Genomic DNA, 20,600 nt, shown 5'->3' on the forward strand with positions numbered 1-20,600 from the left:
GGTGATGACTCATACACTTCACTAGAACTTGAAAAAACCCCTTTTATATATAACTAACTCTGTTACATAAAAAAGTACTCAACTTCTTACACCCCACCACAGCGCCGGCAACACGTTGCACTTCCTTATGCTGGTCAGAGGCAACCGCTGCCAGTGGTTTCAATGGCCGATAAGAAGAGCTACGACCTCACGCGCTGATCTCCTGTACCACGGCTTCTAAGCTTCATAAGCCACGTACATGCGGCTAAGGCAGACTCAGCCCCTGACAGCCACGAGGTCGGGCAAAGCACGTGGCTAGCAGTTGACCCCCAACAGCAGGGCTGCGCTCGCGCCACCATCTCTCTCGATCACCGCCCAGTACGTACTCCTCGATCGTCACGCGACCGTACACTTGCTCCACCTCCTGCCAGAGGGCGGTAGCGATCCAAACAGCATGCCAGACCGAAAGCGCCACCGCAAACACTAGACGAGAAGCGAAAGCACTCCGCCTGGCGCGCTTTTCGAAGAGCCGGACACAATTACGGCTCACCTACGCACTGCTTCCTGTAGAAAGCATCCTTCACTGGGCAAACAGACGAAGTCGGAAGGTGCCAGATCCGTGCAGCAGTGTGGATGAGGAACGACAGTCCAGTCACCAGTTACTGTGGGCTCCTCTCGCTGGTGTAGACTTGTGTGAGGCCTTGCGCTTTCATGAAGTTCGTTTGCAATTTTCTGGCGACGAACAGGCACGAGTTGTTTCTTCAGTTTTCTGAGGATAGCGTAATACACTTCATAGTTGGTCGTTGCCGTATGAGGGAGGACATTAAACACCTTCAGAGTCCCAGAAGAGTGTCGCCATGAATTTACCGGTTGAGACTTCGGCTTTAAACTTTCTCTTCGGAGGAGAGGTGGTGTGCCACCATTTCATGGATTGTTGTTTCATAACCTGTGGGGATGTAGGACAAAAATTGTCACGATAAGCCTCGTAACACGCAGCAATTCCACAAACTTGGTCCTTCGTTACTCTTTATGGTCTGTTAAGCGGCGAGGAACCCAGCTGATGGACAGGTGTCAGCACTACCAATAGAGACGTCAGGTTCAGCAGCGAGGTGTTTGCAATCCGTCAATCACCTCGAATGTGTGTGTATCTGCACGTACCAGCATTGCAGGAGACACAGCTGCGTGCGGCCCGCCGGCACGAGAAACATCATACAGGTTTCCATGGCCATGTTGCGATGATGACACACGCCTCGCCCAACAACTCAGTGCTATTGTACGCTACCAGGTATCCGTAGACATTCTGCCAGCGCCTATGAATATCTGCGAAACTCTGATTTTCCGCCAAAGGAACAGGTCTCCGCTAGGAGCACATCTCAGGTTACAGACGCTATATTGAAGTCTACGTGTAGTGTCGCCTCCTGTCAGAACTTCTTGATACTCTAGGGGCTGAAACGGGAATACTCCGCGACTTTCCACAAAAAAGTCTGCATTTTGTCAACCGAAATTGGCCGAAGAAAAATGTTGCATTACTTGCTGAACGCACGTAGTATAATAGCGATTATTAAATTTCATATCAAAATAGCCTGCAATGTGGCTGTTGAATACTGCATCATTTATGTACGTAGTTACTAGATCTAGGTCTGTAAATACTCTTTGCAGTCTCCTCAGGCAATATGCGTAACCTAACAGTTTTTTTTTCCTTTTCCCAAACATACGCTGTCTGATCAAAAGGATCCGGGCACCTCTTTGTGGGCATCAGTATGGAGTGTGTCTAACTTTCGCTTTTTTGTCGGCTTGTGCTTTGCTGGGTACACTTTAAATGAGTTGTCTGAATGTCTGCTGGAGGAAAGGCAGCTCAATCTTCTAAAGTGCCGAAACCAGAGAACGTAGCGACATTGAACGCTGGTTTCTGGAGCGAGGTCGAGGTTCTCTTTTGAAGGACGTTCCATTGTGTTAAAGTCGGGACTCTGGGCAAGCCAGTACATTTCAGGAACGTTATTGTCCACAAGCGATTGCGTCATACGTTTTTTACATCTACATACTCCCCAAGCCAGCGCACGGTGGGTGACGGAGGGTAATCTGTACCCCACTACCAGTCGTTTAGTTTTCTGTTCCACTTACAGATAGAACGAGAGAAAAAAAAGGTGGCTACATGCCTCTGTAAGAGCCCTAACTCTGTCTGGATGTTGAGAGCAGTAGGAACTTCCAGCAATCAGATTCGAAAGCTGCTTCTCTAAATTTTCTCAATAGTATTTCTCTAAAAGAACGTCGCCTTACCTCCAGGATTTCCAACTGGAATTCTCGAAGTAACGCCGTAACACTTGTTTGTTGTTCAAATCTACCGGTACAAACCTAGCAGCTCTCCTTTGAATTGCTTCGACGTCTTCCTTTAATCCAACCTGGTGCAGATCTTAAACACTCGAGCAGTACTCAAGAATAGGTCGCAGCAGCGTCTTACAAGCAGTCTCCTTTACAGATCCAAACACTTTCCCAAAATTCTCCCAATAAACCGAGGTTGACCATTTCTCTTCCCTACCACAGTCCTCACATGTTCGTTCCATTTAATACCGGTTTGCAACGTTACGCCTAGCTATTTAAACGACGCGACTGTGTCAAGTAGGACATTACTAATTCTGTATCCGAACATTACGGGCTTGTTTATCCCATTCATCCGCATTCGTTTTCATGCTAATGTCGTCGTCTCAGAGGTGTCCCTCCTCTGTAAACAGTAAACATTGCCGTAAAATGGATTCATATTCTTCCGTAATTAGTGCTTCCTTTGGCACGGTAAGCGGACCACGCGCCAGTCACGGAAAACGCCCCTGTATTGAACACCCCCCCCCCCCCCCCCCCCTCCGGGCGTTCATCGCTGTTGGCAATAAGTACAAAGGCAGCTACGTTCTCCAAACATTCGCCAAACCGTTCCGTCAGATTGTTACAGGTTATAGAGCGATTCGTCTCCAAATCACTCGTTTTTAATCATCCTCAGTGCATTAACGTCGCTCATTACACCACCTCAAGAGGCGCTTAACATTGACAACAGAAATGCATTGCTTATGAGAAGCTGCTGGATCATTATACCCCATTCTGTTTTAACATCCTACTCACAGTCATTGGGCTAGTTGGAGTGCTGCTAGCCCTTTGGAAATCACGATTGACTTCTTCCGCTGATTTCATACGATTTTTTACAACTACGCTCTTCAATACTCGATAGTCTGTCCACCAATCCATTAGGTCTGCCTAGTCTTGGTTAAGCCGGTGGTTGTTCCTTCGCGTATCCACTCACAATCATATCATCATCAACCGTCGACTTAGACAGCTTTAGAAAAGTTTAAATGTCCATCATGGATTGATTACTCAGCTGACTCTCTTCTTTTATATTACCATGGCTTTCGAAACTAGCCCATACAACCATCTCGACAGTAGAAATAGTATAAGACAGCGTTTCGAGAATGCAGATTATTCAGCAGGGTCAAGCGTTCCCTAATACGAAGTTACATAGGCTGAGACTTGTCATGTGACGCCATGTAGGCGATTTAGTATCTGTTATGACAATATGAATTTAAGAACAACACAATACCGAGTCGCCAAGCGGAGAAAATCCTCCGACCCGGCAGGAAATCGAACCCGGGACTCTTCAGATAACAATCTGCTGCGCTGACCCCGCAGCTAGCCAAAAAAAAAAAAAAAAAAAAAAAAAAAAAAAGCGTTGGGGGGGGGGGGGGGGGGGGGGAGAGAGACACACACTACTATTCCACGTTGGGCCACTGAGCTCACCTGACGGAGAGCTGATACTCCTGAAGACACCATACTCTCTGCGTCCTTTTATACTGGTGGATCCGCCTTTGGTGACATCTTGTGGTCAATTTCGCAATACATAGCGGTGTCCGGATACTTTGCATCAGACAGTGTACTTACTGTGTCCGCTCCATGAAAGTTCGTGATGCATTACAAAACTCAGCACTTTTACAATTCCTATATGATTCACGCATGTGGCTTTGCTTGAGGCTGTTTTTCTGTTCATTTTTTTTAGACAAGACTCCTCCCCCTTTCCGAATAGCACATCTGATTCCAGGACTGTCTAGGTGGAATTACTTCCTTTGGCAATAAGAGTGGGGTTATCGGTGAAATTGTAGGCCGACTGAAATGGCATACGCGGGAGGGTGCAGGGATTGGGCCAATGTAATCTCTCACGTTTATCTCGCTGTGAACTGTTAGTGTGGTTGGAGTCCAGTTAGCTAATACACACTACAGCAAAACTTGCAGCAACTGAAGACTGTTGCATCGTTCGTCGAAATACTATGCAGAAAATGGAAAAAGTACTCAAATGAAAACACTGAAGCACACTATTCATTACTGAAAAGATTATTTTAGTTTTGAAATAAAGTGAATGAGCTGCAGGCTCCATCTTTAATAATAAAATATTAAGGACTGTTATAGCGGTTAGAAATCTCTTATTGCATATGCTGGCGATACAGCAATGAAGTTCTTTGGTGAGAAACTTTTCTGTTACAGTAACAAAAAGGGAGAGTGGAAAGCATAGGCTGTAAGAACACAGACTGATAGAAGCAAACTAAAATGAACAGTTGATTATATCCTCAGCGAATATGAACGTAATTGGAATTAATCATTCATGAATACTAACAGGCAGTGCAATCGCCACAACGCTAGCCTCTAGGTGCACGTGGTCCATACAGTAATGTTCCTGTAGCACCTCCATCTGATATACATAAAGAGCCAACTGAAATTGACAAATTCAGCAAAAAAGGTCTCAAATTTTATCAGCTGATCTGAGTTTTTAACTTTGTTCTGAGGCCACTGGAACTGAACGGTGGGGATGGCTTAGAGTATTTTCCAAAGAATTCTAGACACAGTGAGTAGCCAAGAATTAAGTGTGGTAGTTGTCTCCGCTGGTGCGGTTCTTCAACTGTTCTGTGTAACAGCGAGAACCAAGCAGCTAATTAGCTGTGGTGTCGCTTGCTTAACAGTGATCGCTTTAATGACGCGGAAGTGATGAAGACCCCGGCGTAGCGGCTTGAATGAAGGCTACTCCGAGAAAGTCGACCAAATGGCGACACCGTGCTAACGTAGTGTTTGATATGCAGTTCGTTCTGCTTCTTTCGCCTGTTTAATTTCCCTAACTGAATTTGTGCGAGAGCTGTGGTAGCACCTGAGTGAATGCTTGCGTCAGCTTCTTGTTATAGCGTTAACAAATCTACGTGGAGAGGCTGGTGGAGCAGATCAAAATACCGGCGAATCTCCATCTCAGAAAACTTTAAAGAAAATACTATCGCAATGAGGCACTAGTTCATTATATCCAACGTCATCGGGGACTGACAATCTTAAATTACCGAAACTCTCTCCCGAAACCCGGTACCAGTTGCAGCGTAGGGGCAACAAAAATCAGATTTTCAGTATTTCCCATAGTTATTCACCGAATTTAAAAATTTAAAATGCATTCATAATCTACTCAAGAGGTAAAACCTTATGTGAAAAGTTTAACATATGAAGGCAAGTTTGCCGGCTGCTGTGGCCGAGAGGTTTTAGGCGCTTCAGTCCGGAACCGCGCTGCTGCTAGGGTCGCAGGTTCGAATCCTGCCTCGGGCATGGATGTGTTTGATGTCCTTAGGTTAGTTAGGTTCAAGTAGTTCTAAGTCTAGGGCATTGATGACCTCAGATGTTAAGTCCCATAGTGCTCAGAGCCATTTGAACCATTTTTGTCTCCTGAACTGTATTTCGAACAAAGACAAAATTTTGCAGGTACGTTCAGTAGTATATGTCGATATTGTCTGGAAATTCCGTTGCGAATAGGTTAAGTGGTAAAGGAATAATGTCCACCATTTCCTTCATCTGTGTGCCCATCTCCTCATTCTCCCTCCCTCTGACAGCATTTTACTCCCCCTCTCTTTTTCCATCTCTAGCTGCCCACTATTCCTCTACATTGTCCACACTCGTGCATCGTCGCCACTTCCTCCCCTCTCTTCTACCTCCATTCTATCTAACCACTTCTATATTGTACTGCGCCACCCTCTAGATACCACTAACTCGTAGGAGGTACAGTGTACGAACAGCGTTACCGTACGCGCGTAGGTGAAACGCATCGTCGGGCAGTGTAGCTCACTCTCGTAATACTACAAGAAGTTGTCGTGACAAGACTTTGCCTTCACACGACGACTTAATCTGTGTGACATGAAATAATCGTTTGTACTAACACAACGACGTCACGCGAGATTTGATAATCAGCGTCTCACGCTATAAATTACTCTACAGCTCACTACAACACCGTTATTAAAGGATGGACACAATAACACTTTCCATGGTATAATGGGATCAGTGGTAGCCATCTGGATATAAAAACGACGCATCTGTGCATCAGGGTTCACTAGATTCGAAAGATAAACTACCACCAAAGCTAATATTCGCCAGAAAAATACTAAATGTGACAGTCTACAGGGAGTACGAGTGATGTATTCGCTTTACCAATAACAGCAGCCTATTGAGAAGCTTACTCTATGTACTCTGCCAACACAATTACACTTTCTCAACAACGTAGGTACCAGAAACGGTAGGTTTCGTACATATCTGATGAATTCGTGTTATAGTCGTACATCCGTTGCATCTTGTAGTTGCTCCTCTCTTAACGCTTCAACGAATAATCGTACATACAACCAATCAGTGAGAGGGTTATTAATTATTACATAAATTGGAGAACATGTTCACAAGGCAAATATATAATTTAATATTAATTATATCTCGTTGTTAATGACGATAACTGCTATAAGTCAACATCATTCACCGGAAAAACTCACAAAATTATCGAAACATAGTTCGCCTTCCATCCCAGGGCTATAAAGCAGCACAACGTACCATTAGCTACACATAGGAGAAACTAATTTCACACTTCAGTGAATCGGTACTTTTCCTGTACCTGGCGAGTCTATACTCCACCAAAATTGGCGAAATAATCATTTTCTACACAAGCCAATAATTTTCTCAAAATATCTATCTAAACAACTTAAAACTGCTTTGAACATACTAGAGTACTATCCCCACTGCAGACTAGTTCACATACCGTACGTACGACCTAATCTCATCACACTCTCGAGATAATCTTCTCGAGGGTCACTACTCGAACAATACTCGGATAGTAGGCCTACTACTGAAATTCTAAATCCACAAGCCAAGAACCGTTCTCTACGAACAAACATATCACGTTAATTCTCTTGAAGCTTATCTTATAGGGCTATAAGATAACACTAAATTGCGTGTGATACGTGGCGTACAGATGCGGCAAATGTGTTATTCTTTCTTCTGTATTAATAATAAATAAATAAAAACTCTCTCCACTTTAAACCACATAAAGGAAAGTCGTGTAAGTCGCTGACTTGACAGGATACAGCTTTTCCCAACCATCAGGTTCCACATATTTACAACCTTTCAACACAAAAATATAACAAAACGATAAATGGCACATAAAAATCGATAAGAAGTTGAGACGATGCAAACAAGTGATGCCTTTTTTCCCCCTGAAGACAGTTTGGCATGTTACAGTATCAATTTCGACCTGTCCCCAGCCATATTAATTGGCACATATAGCCACTGCAACACATTTCAGTAATGTGGGCCAATACTACTCCAATACACCTGTCATGCAGAGCAGGTTACACATCAGTAGCTTAAAATCATTTGCCCCCTGACGTTCAGACCACCATGCAACGCAGGTCGATAAAGAAAGCCAGTACGACTCCGATACAACACGCCTGTCATGCAGGGTAGCTTATATATAGGGGCATAGAAAACCGTTTCTTGCCATTCTAACATATAGAATACCATGCAAAGCAGGTTTATGTAGTAGGCCAATGCTATTTCCACACAACATGCCTGTCATGCAGGGCAGCCTATATGCCAGTGGCTGTTTCTCCGCTCCTGTTGGAGCTTGGAGATTATAAACCACGTAGTATTGATAGTCATGAGACCTACTCTTTCTGTGCCAAAGTTGGCTGAAATAGATTCAGAGGTTCGGGATGAGGTATCTTTCAGATATTATTAATACTTTATTTTTTATAGTAAACCTAATACTACTGTTATATGAACATTTGCTTTTTATGAATTATTTTCTAGCTTTACTTCATAACTCATTGGACAAGTTCGATTCAATTGTATGACGATCTACCTTCAGGTCATTAAATCAGAGAGGTAGTAGCATCTATATTTCTAGAATGAAATTTTCACTCTACAGTGGAGTGTGCACTGATATGAAACTTCCTGGCTGATTAAAACTATATGCTGGACCGAGACTCAAAGGCAAAGGTCCCAAGTTTTGGGTCTCGGTCCGGCACACAGTTTTAATCTGCCAGGAAGCAGAATCAGTATTGATACTAATAAGATTTACTTCGCAAATGATAGCAAAATCTCTTTTAGGAACATATCAAAGTAATTTACCAAAAAGTTATGGCTCATTTACCACCCATCAAATTTAGTTTTGATGTATGACACATTTTCAAATTCACTGAACTAGGTATTGTACATGTGGTCACTGTAGAATTTTACTCTCTTGTGTATAAATTTCTGCAGATACGCATGAACGGAATAAAAATACCTCAGCAACTTTGCAATTGCAGTGCAATAATTTTTTGTTTTTTTTTTGTTTTTTCGGCTTGTCCAAGAATAATTGTTTCTTATTGATAGTTGTTTCTCTCCTCAGTCGATGTGACTGCAAAATGGATAAGGTTGGCCACAGAGCCTAACTATTCACAATGTACATTGAAAGATGATTATTAACGTTTAAATATCTTATTGACTTATTCTGAAACATGTCATTAACTTTTTATTACCAGCCTAAAGTTGGTACTTTCAATGAACAGAAAAGTACAGTACTTTGGAGTACAGTTGCACCAGTGTACCAATTTTGTTCAAAACATTTTATAAAGAAATCCATATCTAATGTTCCAAAATGTACATACCTCTATCCTTTCTTTCTTTATTTCTTTCTTTTTGTCCTCACTTATACATATTTCCCACAGATTTTTCAAACCATCTCTCCAAGAGCCAATTCTCTGTAAATTAGGTCTGGCAACACAATGGTGGGGCACAAGCACTCTAATACCATGACACATTCCTCAAATATATGGAAACATCAAAGTGGTGGATTGTCGACCAGAAGGTACATGAAACTTGCAGGATGCTGTCAGTGAACAAACAAATGTTTGAGACGGTACATTGCTCTATAGTTGGCTGGTGAGAGAAATGACAGCATGTCACATTCCCAGTATCATTCTATGTAAACGTCTCTCACTGGAGAATCACTCAACTGTATTCCAGAAAGAGGTAAAGTTGACAAGCAGCACATATCATCTTCTGAGGATACCACAGTAATAAAGTAATTCAGTACCAGCTGTAAACTAAATATGAAACTGGTTGCTAAGCCTAGCAGTTACCATACCACAGCCATGCTGAACAACATAAACAAAGAGTATAATGAGCACTTCACAAAATTTGCACTTAAAGGTTGGTCTATGAGCAGCATGGATGTGTGTCATCTGCATTGCATACTTTGATGTCATAGAATTGTTAATTTTTGTAAATGTACCCTACATCCGTTTAGCAACAGATTTATAGTAGATGTGGCACATGATATTGACAGGTTTGAAGGGAGAGTGAACATGAAGTTATAGCTAAGATATGCCCTGCAGTTCCATAGTTTCATGATCCCTTACATGAGAATACTATCACCATTCTCAGTCCCCCACATTAATTTCACTACTATCAAGATGTAGGAAAGTATAGAACCTCATCCTGCTTTGGACATATTTTTTACCTTGCCATACACATGTACCAACTCCAGGAGAGATTTGTTCCATGTTTTGAGCAACCAAAAGTGTGTTCCTATGCCTAGACTAGTATCTACAAAGAGTAGCAGTACATGAACATGGGTGGTGAGTTCTGTACCTCATAACAAATTGGCAGCTGTGTACGGTATGGCTGGTACATTGGTTTTTGTTGTCCAGCATTGGCTTTTGGAGTGATTTGCTCCCTCCTTCCTTGTTCCAGTTGCAAATGGTGAGTGCAAATGACGATTGCTAGTACAACTCAGTGTCAACTCAAATCTCCCTCATGTTATATGTATATGTGAGAGGTAGCAATACACTGGTTGACTCTTGCAGGAAATTACAATCTTTGAATTTTAAGTGTCTGTCACAGGAGTTGAATGAGCATCTCTGTGACCTTTTCACATTGCCCTGCTTTTGATGTTGTGTATTTCTTACATCAGTTCTCTCTTAGTAAGCTTCATCCTTCAAGGATAGTGTTCTTCCACTGATTCTCTGTCTAGCATGTGCATTTTATGTAGTCATTCCACTTTAAATCACACTGTATGCATTTAATGAGTGTGACCGTTTTTGGTGATTGTTTTCTGTGCTAACAAATAATATAAAGTATTTCTGTATAACTCTGTCCTATATGTTATATTTGTTTATGTTGGAGGGTCAACTGCATGTCCCATCACTAAGCATTTATCTCCTGTATTCCATTTTGATGTGATCCTAGTGTTCTTATTTGTCTGTACAAATCAGCATCATCAGTGAACAGCTTTCCATTTATCCACTAGGATATATATAGACATGTATCAAATAACTTTTGACTTGTTAAAATATTTGTAATCTCTCTTCACCCAAAAAAATAGTGATGCAGGCTTAATTAAATAAATACCAATGTTTTTGTAACAACATTAGTCAGTAAAGAACATCTTTATTTTTGTGAAACAATGAAATAGGAAATCTGTAAAACATAAATTCCTTTGTTGGTCTAAAGTAAATGTCGGGGTTAAAAGTAGATGTATGTGGGGATTTTGTGCTGTCATTACGACCAGCTGAATGATGTGTCATCTGGAAACTAGCACCAACAAACGATATGTGATGTATACACCATGTATAGAGAGTGGAAAGAGGAATAACTTCCACGTGATGCTTCACCGAAACAGCTGCAAGAGCATAAAAATCTGCATATTAAGTGTGTGTTTACTCCAGACCTTGTTGGATTTACAAAAGAGTTATATCACTAAATTTTTCTCACCATAGACCAAAACACAGTTCAATTTTTAAAGAAATATTTTCATTGAAAAAGCTTTAATTATGTTGGACACACACTATTGACACTTTGTTCAATGATGTAAAAAGCTTGACACATTAAGTTAAATTTTTAAAAGTAAAATGAAACCTGTTCTCCCTGAATGCTCGTCTACTCCATAGAATGTTTTGTTATTTAAATTGTATATTGTAAGTGATATGAATTGAATCTAGGCTAGCAGTGTTAATCACAGTGTGGGTTCATGTACTGAAGTGTCTTACATTGCTGTCCTGGACTTATTTCAAATCATAACATGCTATAGATGACACTCTGAACCATCATACTTATTCCAAGTATTCTGTATAGAGATGTTTATTAACTGAAGTTTCCTTGTTTCCTCTCTTTAGCTGTGTGGAATCTGCCATTTCATATGTGAACTTGTCTTTTTGTTTTCTTCTCTACTCAATAATTAACTTTGTTGCTTACTTATACTAAGTAAGACATAATGTTGTGAGACATTGTGTCTCTTAGCATCTTGTTACAGTTGGTTTCATTTGATTTCCAGACAACACTGGGAGAAGGTGAACCTGGAATTCAATGACAATGACACTTTGACATTCAACCAGCGCAAAGTGTTTAAGTTTGATGAACTGAATTCTGCTGGCAGTGAGGAGGATATGGTTGTGGTTCCCAACATACCCATGCTGGTGAGTTAAACTTTAAGTATTGTGCACGTATCAAGATAAACACCTTTCAATAATGGAAAATCCAAGATGGAATGTAAAAATATTATGAAAAGCATAGTTGCTACTCAATGTGTGCAGATTCACAGACAGGCACAACTACAAAAAAACTGTCAGAAAATGATCTTTCAGCCAACAAGGCCTTTGTTGTAGACAGAACATAGAAAAACTTGTGCATGCAAATGTGACTCGCACACACGACCACAGTCTCTGGCTGCTGAAGCCACTCTGCAAGTGGCTGTGCATGATGGGAGATGCAACCATGTGGTGGGAGTAAGGAGGTGGTTGGGGCAGGGAAGGGGAAGGATAGCCTGGTAGAGTGGGGCATGGTAAAGTGCTGCTTTTGGGAGCATACATAGGTGAGGTGAAGAGAGGTAGGGTAACCAGATACTAGTCAGAAGGTTAGATGGAAAGCAAAAGAGGAGGGGGTTAGAGTAAAAGGAGAGAGGTAAAGACTTTGCGTGCATTGGTGGAATAGAGGACTGTTCAGCACTGAAATGGGAACAGGGAAGGAGATAGGTGGCCAAAGGACAATGAGGTCATGAGGGTTATGGGAACATAGGATATATTGCAGGGAGAGTTCCCACCTGTGCACTTCAGAAAACCTAGTGTTGGTGGGAAGGATCCAAGTGGCACAGGCTGTGAAGCAGTCATTGAAATGAAGAATGTTGTGTTGGGTGGTGTGCTCAGTAATAGGGTGGTCCAGCTGTTTCTTGACCACAGTTTCAGTAGCCATTCATGCATCATATGGACAGAAAGATTGTTTGTTGTCAAGCCAGCATAGACTGCAGCACAGTGGGTGCAGCTTAGCTTGTAGATCACGTGATTGCTTTCACAGGTAGCCCTGCCTTTGATGTGATAGGTGATGCTTGTGACTAGACTGGAGTAGGTAGGGGTGGGAGGATGTATGGGACAGGTCTTGCATCTAGGTCTACTAAAGCGATATGGGCCAAGAGGTAAGGGATTGGGAGAAGAGGTTGGGGAAGGATTGACAAATATACTGTGTAGGTTCGGCGGATGATGAAATATCAATGTGGGAGGGTTGGGATGGGTAGTTCATAGGACATTCATCATTTCAGGGCACAATGAGAGGTAGTCAAAACCCTGGTGGAGGATGTGATTCAGCTGTCCAGTCCTGGATAGTACTGAGTAAAGAGAGGAATATTTTTCTGTGGGCAGAAGGTGGGACTTTGGGAGGTGGTGGGTGATTGGAGAGATAAGGCATGGGACAACTGTTTGTACAAGGTTGGTAGGGTAATTATAGTCTGTAAAGGCCTTAGAGAGACCCTCAGTGTATTTTTAGAGGGACAACTCATCAATATAGATGTGATAGCCATAAGTGGCTGGGCTATACAGAAGGAACTTCTTGGAATGGAATGGGTTGCAGCTGTTGAAGTGGAGGTAATGATAATAGTTAATAGGTTTCATATGAGTGGAGGTCCTGGTGTTACCATCTTTTGATGTGGAGGTAATTGGCAGATGGATCACTCTTATTTTGAGAGCATAGACTTTTAAATTCAACAAAGCTGTTGTTCCTATGTCCACCCTTTCTCCCCCAAGATACAAAGGTCGCATTGCACATCTATTCTAAGTTAAGGCATTTCAGGGTTATTAGACTTTAGTCATATACTAGAATATTCCAGCATATACAGTATTTTGTCCAAAGGACAAAAGCAGTTAGTTCAATATTGTTATGTTAATGGGTGGGGAAAACTATGTAGCAACATGTTTTCCATTACTATCTGATGCCAGTTCTGCATGTTGTGGGATTTTTCTGTTGTGCATTAAAATACATAATTTGGAGCCGGACACTTATCTAAAGTTGAAGAATTTCTGTAAAATATAATTACATGAAAAGTAAATAAAAGAAAAGTTATAATTAGAGAAATGCAAATGATTAGTGAAAAGAATATGGCCCCCTTCTATTTTTTGTGAGGTGGCATAGTGTTCGCTTTGAAAGGGCATGATCAATTTCTTCCTCCATCCTTTAAGCAATTGGAGCTTGTGCTCTCTCTATAGTGATCTCAATATTGACACAATGTTGAACCCACCCTTCCTCCTTTCTTTCTTTCCTTCCTTCCATTTTCTTTAACACATCCATGTCCATTGCCAAATCCTGTAGTATCCATAGAATACATATGTCCTGTCCTTTCTTGATGTTACCCACAGAATACAAATTATTAATTGATTAATGGGAATGATAGTAGATAAAACCCCTCCACTTAGAATACCACTGATATTACTATCTCTCAAGGCCAAATGAGGACCCATATTCTTACCTTTTATATAATTCTTTCTCCACCATGATCAATTTTCTTATATGCATAGCCAAATAGCCTGCTAGCATCTGATGTCTTTTTCATTTACCAAATTAAAATAAATGAAATATCTGTTAATGTTTCATTATTTCAATTAACAGGCTTTCTTAGCTATACAACTGAACTGCACCCAAGAACTTTTATAGCTTCGCCCCTGCAATATTGCTAGAGCATAAATAAATGTGGTGAAAATTTATGTTGTCTTCACAGTCCTTAGACTATTAGTGACTAAGACAGAACTTGCATATGCAGCTAAATATCAAGTGAAAAAAAAAAAAAAAGAACAAATCTGGTCATTCACTGATAATCCAATTGTTTGGTTCATTCAGAATTTTCTATTTTTGTAAAACAAAAATTATTTTAAAAGTTGACATACTTTCAGAGCCTTATAATGGTATGTCCTTGTTTGTAACAACTTCATATTTACTCTCTTATCTACAACAGAGTGCAACATCTCAGAGCAAGCATGCAGCACGTTTCTTGCGACTGGCCATGGCCTCCATAATGGACATCTTGAAAATAAAACCTTTTGTAGAAGTGTCTGTGGCCCAGCTGCTTTGGGGTTATGAAGACCCTTTGCTCAAACTTGCAAAGGATGTTGTCAGCAAAGAACAGAAGCTTCCATATGAAGAGTTCGGACTTCTGTATGGGGTGAGTATTTTATTTATGACACTAAAAGTTTTCACACTTCAATTTTTTTTATAAATAAGCATTTTTCAAACAATTATTTTAAGGTTAGTTGTTCCATTTATTCATTATACACAAAAGCAGAAAAGTGGTTAGAAACCACCAGTTAGTGTCTTACAACAATAACTGCTTGCAAATACTGCTGCTCTGCTTTTAACTTTATACTCTAAACAATGCATATCCAAACAAAAGCATATCCATGACATGAGCCGAGTGAGAGGGAGGGGGGTAGGTGGGGGAGGGGGGAGCAGAACATGACTTTATATTACTTTTGTGGAAGAGGGAGGGGTAGAGGAAACAAATCACAATCTCATATAGAATAAAAATCAAAACTATTGGATAAACCATATTTATTAATTGCTGTACATCCAAATGCTATCACTGTATAATCAGTACCTGCATAACTATTATACAACCACTTGCCGCATAGTAAACCACACGGTAGCTACTCTGTTTGCAAATCCTTGTTTCATATTTGAACATAGTTGTGATTGTTGTTGTTGTTGTTGTCTTCAGTCCTGAGACTGGTTTGATGCAGCTCTCCATGCTACTCTATCCTGTGCAAGCTGCTTCATCTCCCAGTACCTACTGCAACCTACATCCTTCTGAATCTGCTTAGTGTACTGATCTCTCGGTCTCCCTCTACGATTTTTACCCTCCACGCTGCCCTCCAATGCTAAATTTGTGATCCCTTGATGCCTCAAAACATCTCCTACCAACCGATCCCTTCTTCTAGTCAAGTTGTGCCACAAACTTCTCTTCTCCCCAATCCTATTCAATACCTCCTCATTAGTTACGTGATCTATCCACCTTATCTTCAGTATTCTTCTGTAGCACCACATTTTGAAAGCTTCTATTCTCTTCTTGTCCAAACTAGTTATCGTCCATGTTTCACTTCCATACATGGCTACACTCCAAACAAATACTTTCAGAAACGACTTCCTGATACATAAATCTATATTCGATGTTAACAAATTTCTCTTCTTCAGAAACGCTTTCCTTGCCATTGCCAGTCTACATTTTATATCCTCTCTACTTCGACCATCATCAGTTATTTTACTTCCTAAATAGCAAAACTCCTTTACTACTTTAAGTGTCTCATTTCCTAATCTAATTCCCTCAGCATCACCCGATTTAATTTGACTACATTCCATTATCCTCGTTTTGCTTTTGTTAATGTTCATCTTATATCCTCCTTTCAAGACACTGTCCATTCCGTTCAACTGCTCTTCCAAGTCCTTTGCCGTCTCTGACAGAATTACAATGTAATCGGCGAACCTCAAAGTTTTTACTTCGTCTCCATGAATTTTAATACCTACTCCAAATTTTTCTTTTGTTTCCTTTACTGCTTGCTCAATATACAGATTGAATAACATCGGGGAGAGGCTACAGCCCTGTCTCACTCCTTTCCCAACCACTGCTTCCCTTTCATGCCCCTCGACTCTTATTACTGCCATCTGGTTTCTGTACAAATTGTAAATAGCCTTTCGCTCCCTGTATTTTACCCCTGCCACCTTTAGAATTTGAAAAAGAGTATTCCAGTCAACATTGTCAAAAGCTTTCTCTAAGTCTACAAATGCTAGAAACGTAGGTTTGCCTTTTCTTAATCTTTCTTCTAAGGTAAGTCGTAAGGTCAGTATTGCCTCACGTGTTCCAACATTTCGACGGAATCCAAACTGATCCTCCCCGAGGTCTGCATCTACCAGTTTTTCCATTCGTCTGTAAAGAATTCGCGTTAGTATTTTGCAGCCGTGGCTTATTAAACTGATAGTTCGGTAATTTTCACATCTGTCAGCACCTGCTTTCTTTGGGATTGGAATTATTATATTCTTCTTGAAGTCTGAGGGTATTTCGCCTGTCTCATACATCTTGCTCACCAGCTCGTAGAGTTTTGTCAGGACTGGTTCTCCCAAGGCCGTCAGTAGTTCTAATGGAATGTTGTCTACTCCGGGGGCCTTGTTTCGACTCAGGTCTTTCAGTGCTCTGTCAAACTCTTCACGCAGTATCGTATCTCCCATTTCGTCTTCATCTACATCCTCTTCCATTTCCATAATATTGTCCTCAAGTACATCGCCCTTGTATAAACCTTCTATATACTCCTTCCACATTTCTGCCTTCCCTTCTTTGCTTAGAACTGGGTTGCCATCTGAGCTCTTGATATTCATACACATGGTTCTCTTCTCTCCAAAGGTCTCTTTAATTTTCCTGTAGGCAGTATCTATTTTACCCCTAGTGAGATAAGCTTCTACATCCTTACATTTGTCCTCTAGCCATCCCTGTTTAGCCATTTTGCACTTCCTGTCGATCTCATTTTTGAGACGTTTGTATTCCTTCTTGCCTGCTTCATTTACTGCATTTTTATATTTTCTCCTTTCATCAATTAAATTCAATATTTCTTCTGTTACCCAAGGATTTCTAGCAGCCCTCGTCTTTGTACCTACTTTATCCTCTGCTGCCTTCACTACTTCATCCCTCAGAGCTACCCATTCTTCTTCTACTGTATTTCTTTCCCCTATTCCTGTCAATTGTTCCCTTATCCTCTCCCTGAAACTCTGTACAACCTCTGGTTCTTTCAGTTTATCCAGGTCCCATCTCCTTAATTTCCCACATTTTTGCAGTTTCTTCAGTTTTAATCTACAGGTCATAACCAATAGATTGTGGTCAGAGTCCACATCTGCCCCTGGAAATGTCTTACAACTTAAAACCTGGTTCCTAAATCTCTGTCTTACCATTATATAATCTATCTGATACCTTTTAGTATCTCCAGGGTTCTTCCACGTATACAACCTTCTTTCATGATTCTTAAACCAAGTGTTAGCTATGATTAAGTTGTGCTCTGTGCAAAATTCTACTAGGCGGCTTCCTCTTTCATTTCTTAGCCCCAATCCATATTCACCTACTATGTTTCCTTCTCTCCCTTTTCCTACACTCGAATTCCAGTCACCCATTACTATTAAATTTTCGTCTCCCTTCACTATCTGAATAATTTCTTTTATTTCATCGTACATTTCTTCAATTTCTTCATCTTTTGATTATTCCAGTAATATATTATCATTATTCTAACACAGGTAATAAAATGTTTCAGAAAAATGGTACAGCAAAGGACAATGTAACAGTCTTCACAGGTGGTGATGACATCACACATTATGGCTTAATTGATACATTCAATGGCCGTACTCATCTGCCGCACTGGAAAACTGAGGAATGTAACAGACTTAATGGTAGTGATGGATCAATTTTTCCTCCACAAATTACAAAAAGTACAACTCTCTATGTTTATGACAAAGATCTATGTCGGCTGCTACCTCTCAGGTAAATATCATTTTTGTTATTGGTATCATGTGTTAACACAACTAGTATGACCTAGACTTTAATTATATGTTTTGTCAGTGCTGGGAATCAAATAATGAATGATGAAAATCTTTGTGGTCTAATGCTGGAATTTCTATAACAAATAACACAATGTTTCATTTGATAGCTTTTTATGTACATGTATTTCACAACTTAACACATTTATGCATCTATCATCAGAATTACATTTAACAGGGCAAATGAACCATTGCATTAATTAGTGCTGTTTTGATTGTGAACTTTAAATGAGAGGAAATATGATTTTTTATGCAAGTACAGCAACATAAACACTTTTTTCTGATTATTGACATTGTTGAAGTAATAGACGTAAAGCTCCTTCACTAATAAGTCACAGTATGGAAAGAAGCACTACCTAAAATATATAAACATGTATCTGAGACAATTGCTCATGAAATTAAATGATTTTTACTGTGAGGAAGGTCAAATGAGAGATTGACCACAATGACATCAGAGGCCTATCTTACTGTTCAGAGGTCATAATTTACATGAAAGGTGCATAGCGTATTCCTTATAGCAAAGTTATAAAAAAGCAGTATACATTAACTCTTTTCATATAGTGAACAGCTGATCTCTTATTATTCTTATGATTAGTGCAAGAGTGAAAGAGGCCCTTCTACAGCACTAGATATGTTTTAAGGAAAATGTTCTACTTGTTGTTATTCTGTATTGCCTTCATCCTTCATATGGTACTCACTGCTACTGAAAATTGGCAATATTTTCCATAAATATAGTTCAGTAAGTATATCTCTGATAGGCCTTAGGTGTATTTCTTGTAACAGATCAGCAGATTTTGACAATAATTTTTTGGATTTCACTATAATCTTAATTATGTTCTACACTGAGAAAGGACAGTCATTAATGAAACAAATTGAAAGGGAAACAGCTAACTTATGGAAAACTTCTAAGATTTTATTTGATGTTAATGAGATTACCAATGAACTTAACATTCAAAAGTTAGTTAGCTACTTGACAGATCATGATTGTTATAGGTGTCACATTTTCTAATGTTAAAATATTGAATTGTGTATGCATGTGAATTTTCTTTCAACTAAATTGAGGAAATTCTTCATCACAAAAGCTGCACATCTTTTTTTTTAAAAAAAGGGCAAGGAAATTGTTGTCCATTAGTGTACACAAATAAATCCTCAATCTTTAAAAGTTCACTCGAATAGTGATTGTTGCTTATATAGCTTGTGCAGTTTTTTCCTCTATATGAAGGATAAACAAAGAAAAAAAATCATCATATAATATGCCTTGGACAAGAATGTCCTGAGAAAGGTCTTCATGTTTGGAAGAAACCCACAATGTTTTAGTGAACCTGTTAGAAAACTGTTATCTAAACAGAGCTTCATCACAGATTCAAGAGAAGTCAAAATCTAGCTTGACAAACAAAAGCTGAACAAAGTGAAAATGAGCATAAAGAGTGCTATGAGAGAAGTGTTCAATAACTTTGAAAGTAAAATATTGTCAACCAATCTGACTTAGAAACTTAAGAGGTTTTGGTCTGATGTAAAATCATTAAGCAGTTTGAAATTGTCTATCAGTCACTTAGTAACTGTACTGACAGTGAAACAGAAGGTAACAGAAAAGGCTGAAATATTGAATTTCATCTTCCAAAATTATTTCTCCATTGAGGATCATAGTAGTCTCTCCGACCAATCATCCTATGAACATCAAAATAACAGGTATTAAGATAATCGATCACAGAATGGAAAAGCAACTACAACCACTTGGTAATGGCAAAGCAGCAGGATCAGATACCTGTACGATTCTACAAAGATCATGAGAATGAACTTTCCATCATGACCAGATACCTGTACAATTCTACGAAGATCATGAGAATGAACTTCCTCCCTTTCTAACAGCAATTTATCATAGTTCACTGGAGTGACAGATTGTACAGAGCAACTGGAAAAAGGTACAGGTCATTCTAGTTTCCAAGAAGGGTCATAAGACAGATGCACATAATCACAGGACTATATTATTGATGTTAATCTGTTATGGAATTATGGAATGTGCTTTATGCTCAAGAATTGTGAAGCTTTTGGAGACTGAAAATATCCTCAATAAAAATAAACATGAATTCTGCAAAGAGAAATCTTGTGGAACTCAGCTTGCTCTGTTACTTCATGAGGGTTATAATGCTGTACACAAGGGCACTCATGTTGATGCTGTGTTCTTTGAATTCAGAAAGACACTTTACACTGTCCCACATTACTGTTTAGTGAAAAAAAAAAAAAACATGAGCTTATCAAGTATAGGACCAAATTTGTGTATGGATTAGATACTCCCTTGTGACAGAACTCACCATGTCACTCTTAATGGAACAAAATTGACAGGTGTAAAGGTATTTTATGGAGTACCTCAATGAAGTGTGATAAGACTGTTCCTGTTTAAATGTATGTAACTGATCTAGTAGAAACTGTCAAAAGCTCTT

General features: G+C 39.9%; 1 protein-coding gene across 3 annotated transcripts in view; it reads left to right on the forward strand.

The window, feature by feature from the left end:
* The window catches only part of LOC126284057 (lysosome membrane protein 2), a 643,741-nt gene that overhangs the window by 604,864 nt on the left and 18,277 nt on the right, over positions 1-20,600 (forward strand). For all 3 annotated transcript variants that reach the window (XM_049982647.1, XM_049982648.1, XM_049982646.1), the window contains 3 exons: positions 11,609-11,750; positions 14,549-14,755; positions 17,877-18,103. In XM_049982647.1, coding sequence (XP_049838604.1) covers positions 11,609-11,750; positions 14,549-14,755; positions 17,877-18,103 — 576 coding nt within the window. The remainder of the gene's footprint in view (positions 1-11,608; positions 11,751-14,548; positions 14,756-17,876; positions 18,104-20,600) is intronic.

Source organism: Schistocerca gregaria, chromosome 8, assembly GCF_023897955.1.
Source record: "Schistocerca gregaria isolate iqSchGreg1 chromosome 8, iqSchGreg1.2, whole genome shotgun sequence".
NCBI classification, from domain to species: Eukaryota; Metazoa; Arthropoda; class Insecta; order Orthoptera; family Acrididae; genus Schistocerca; species Schistocerca gregaria.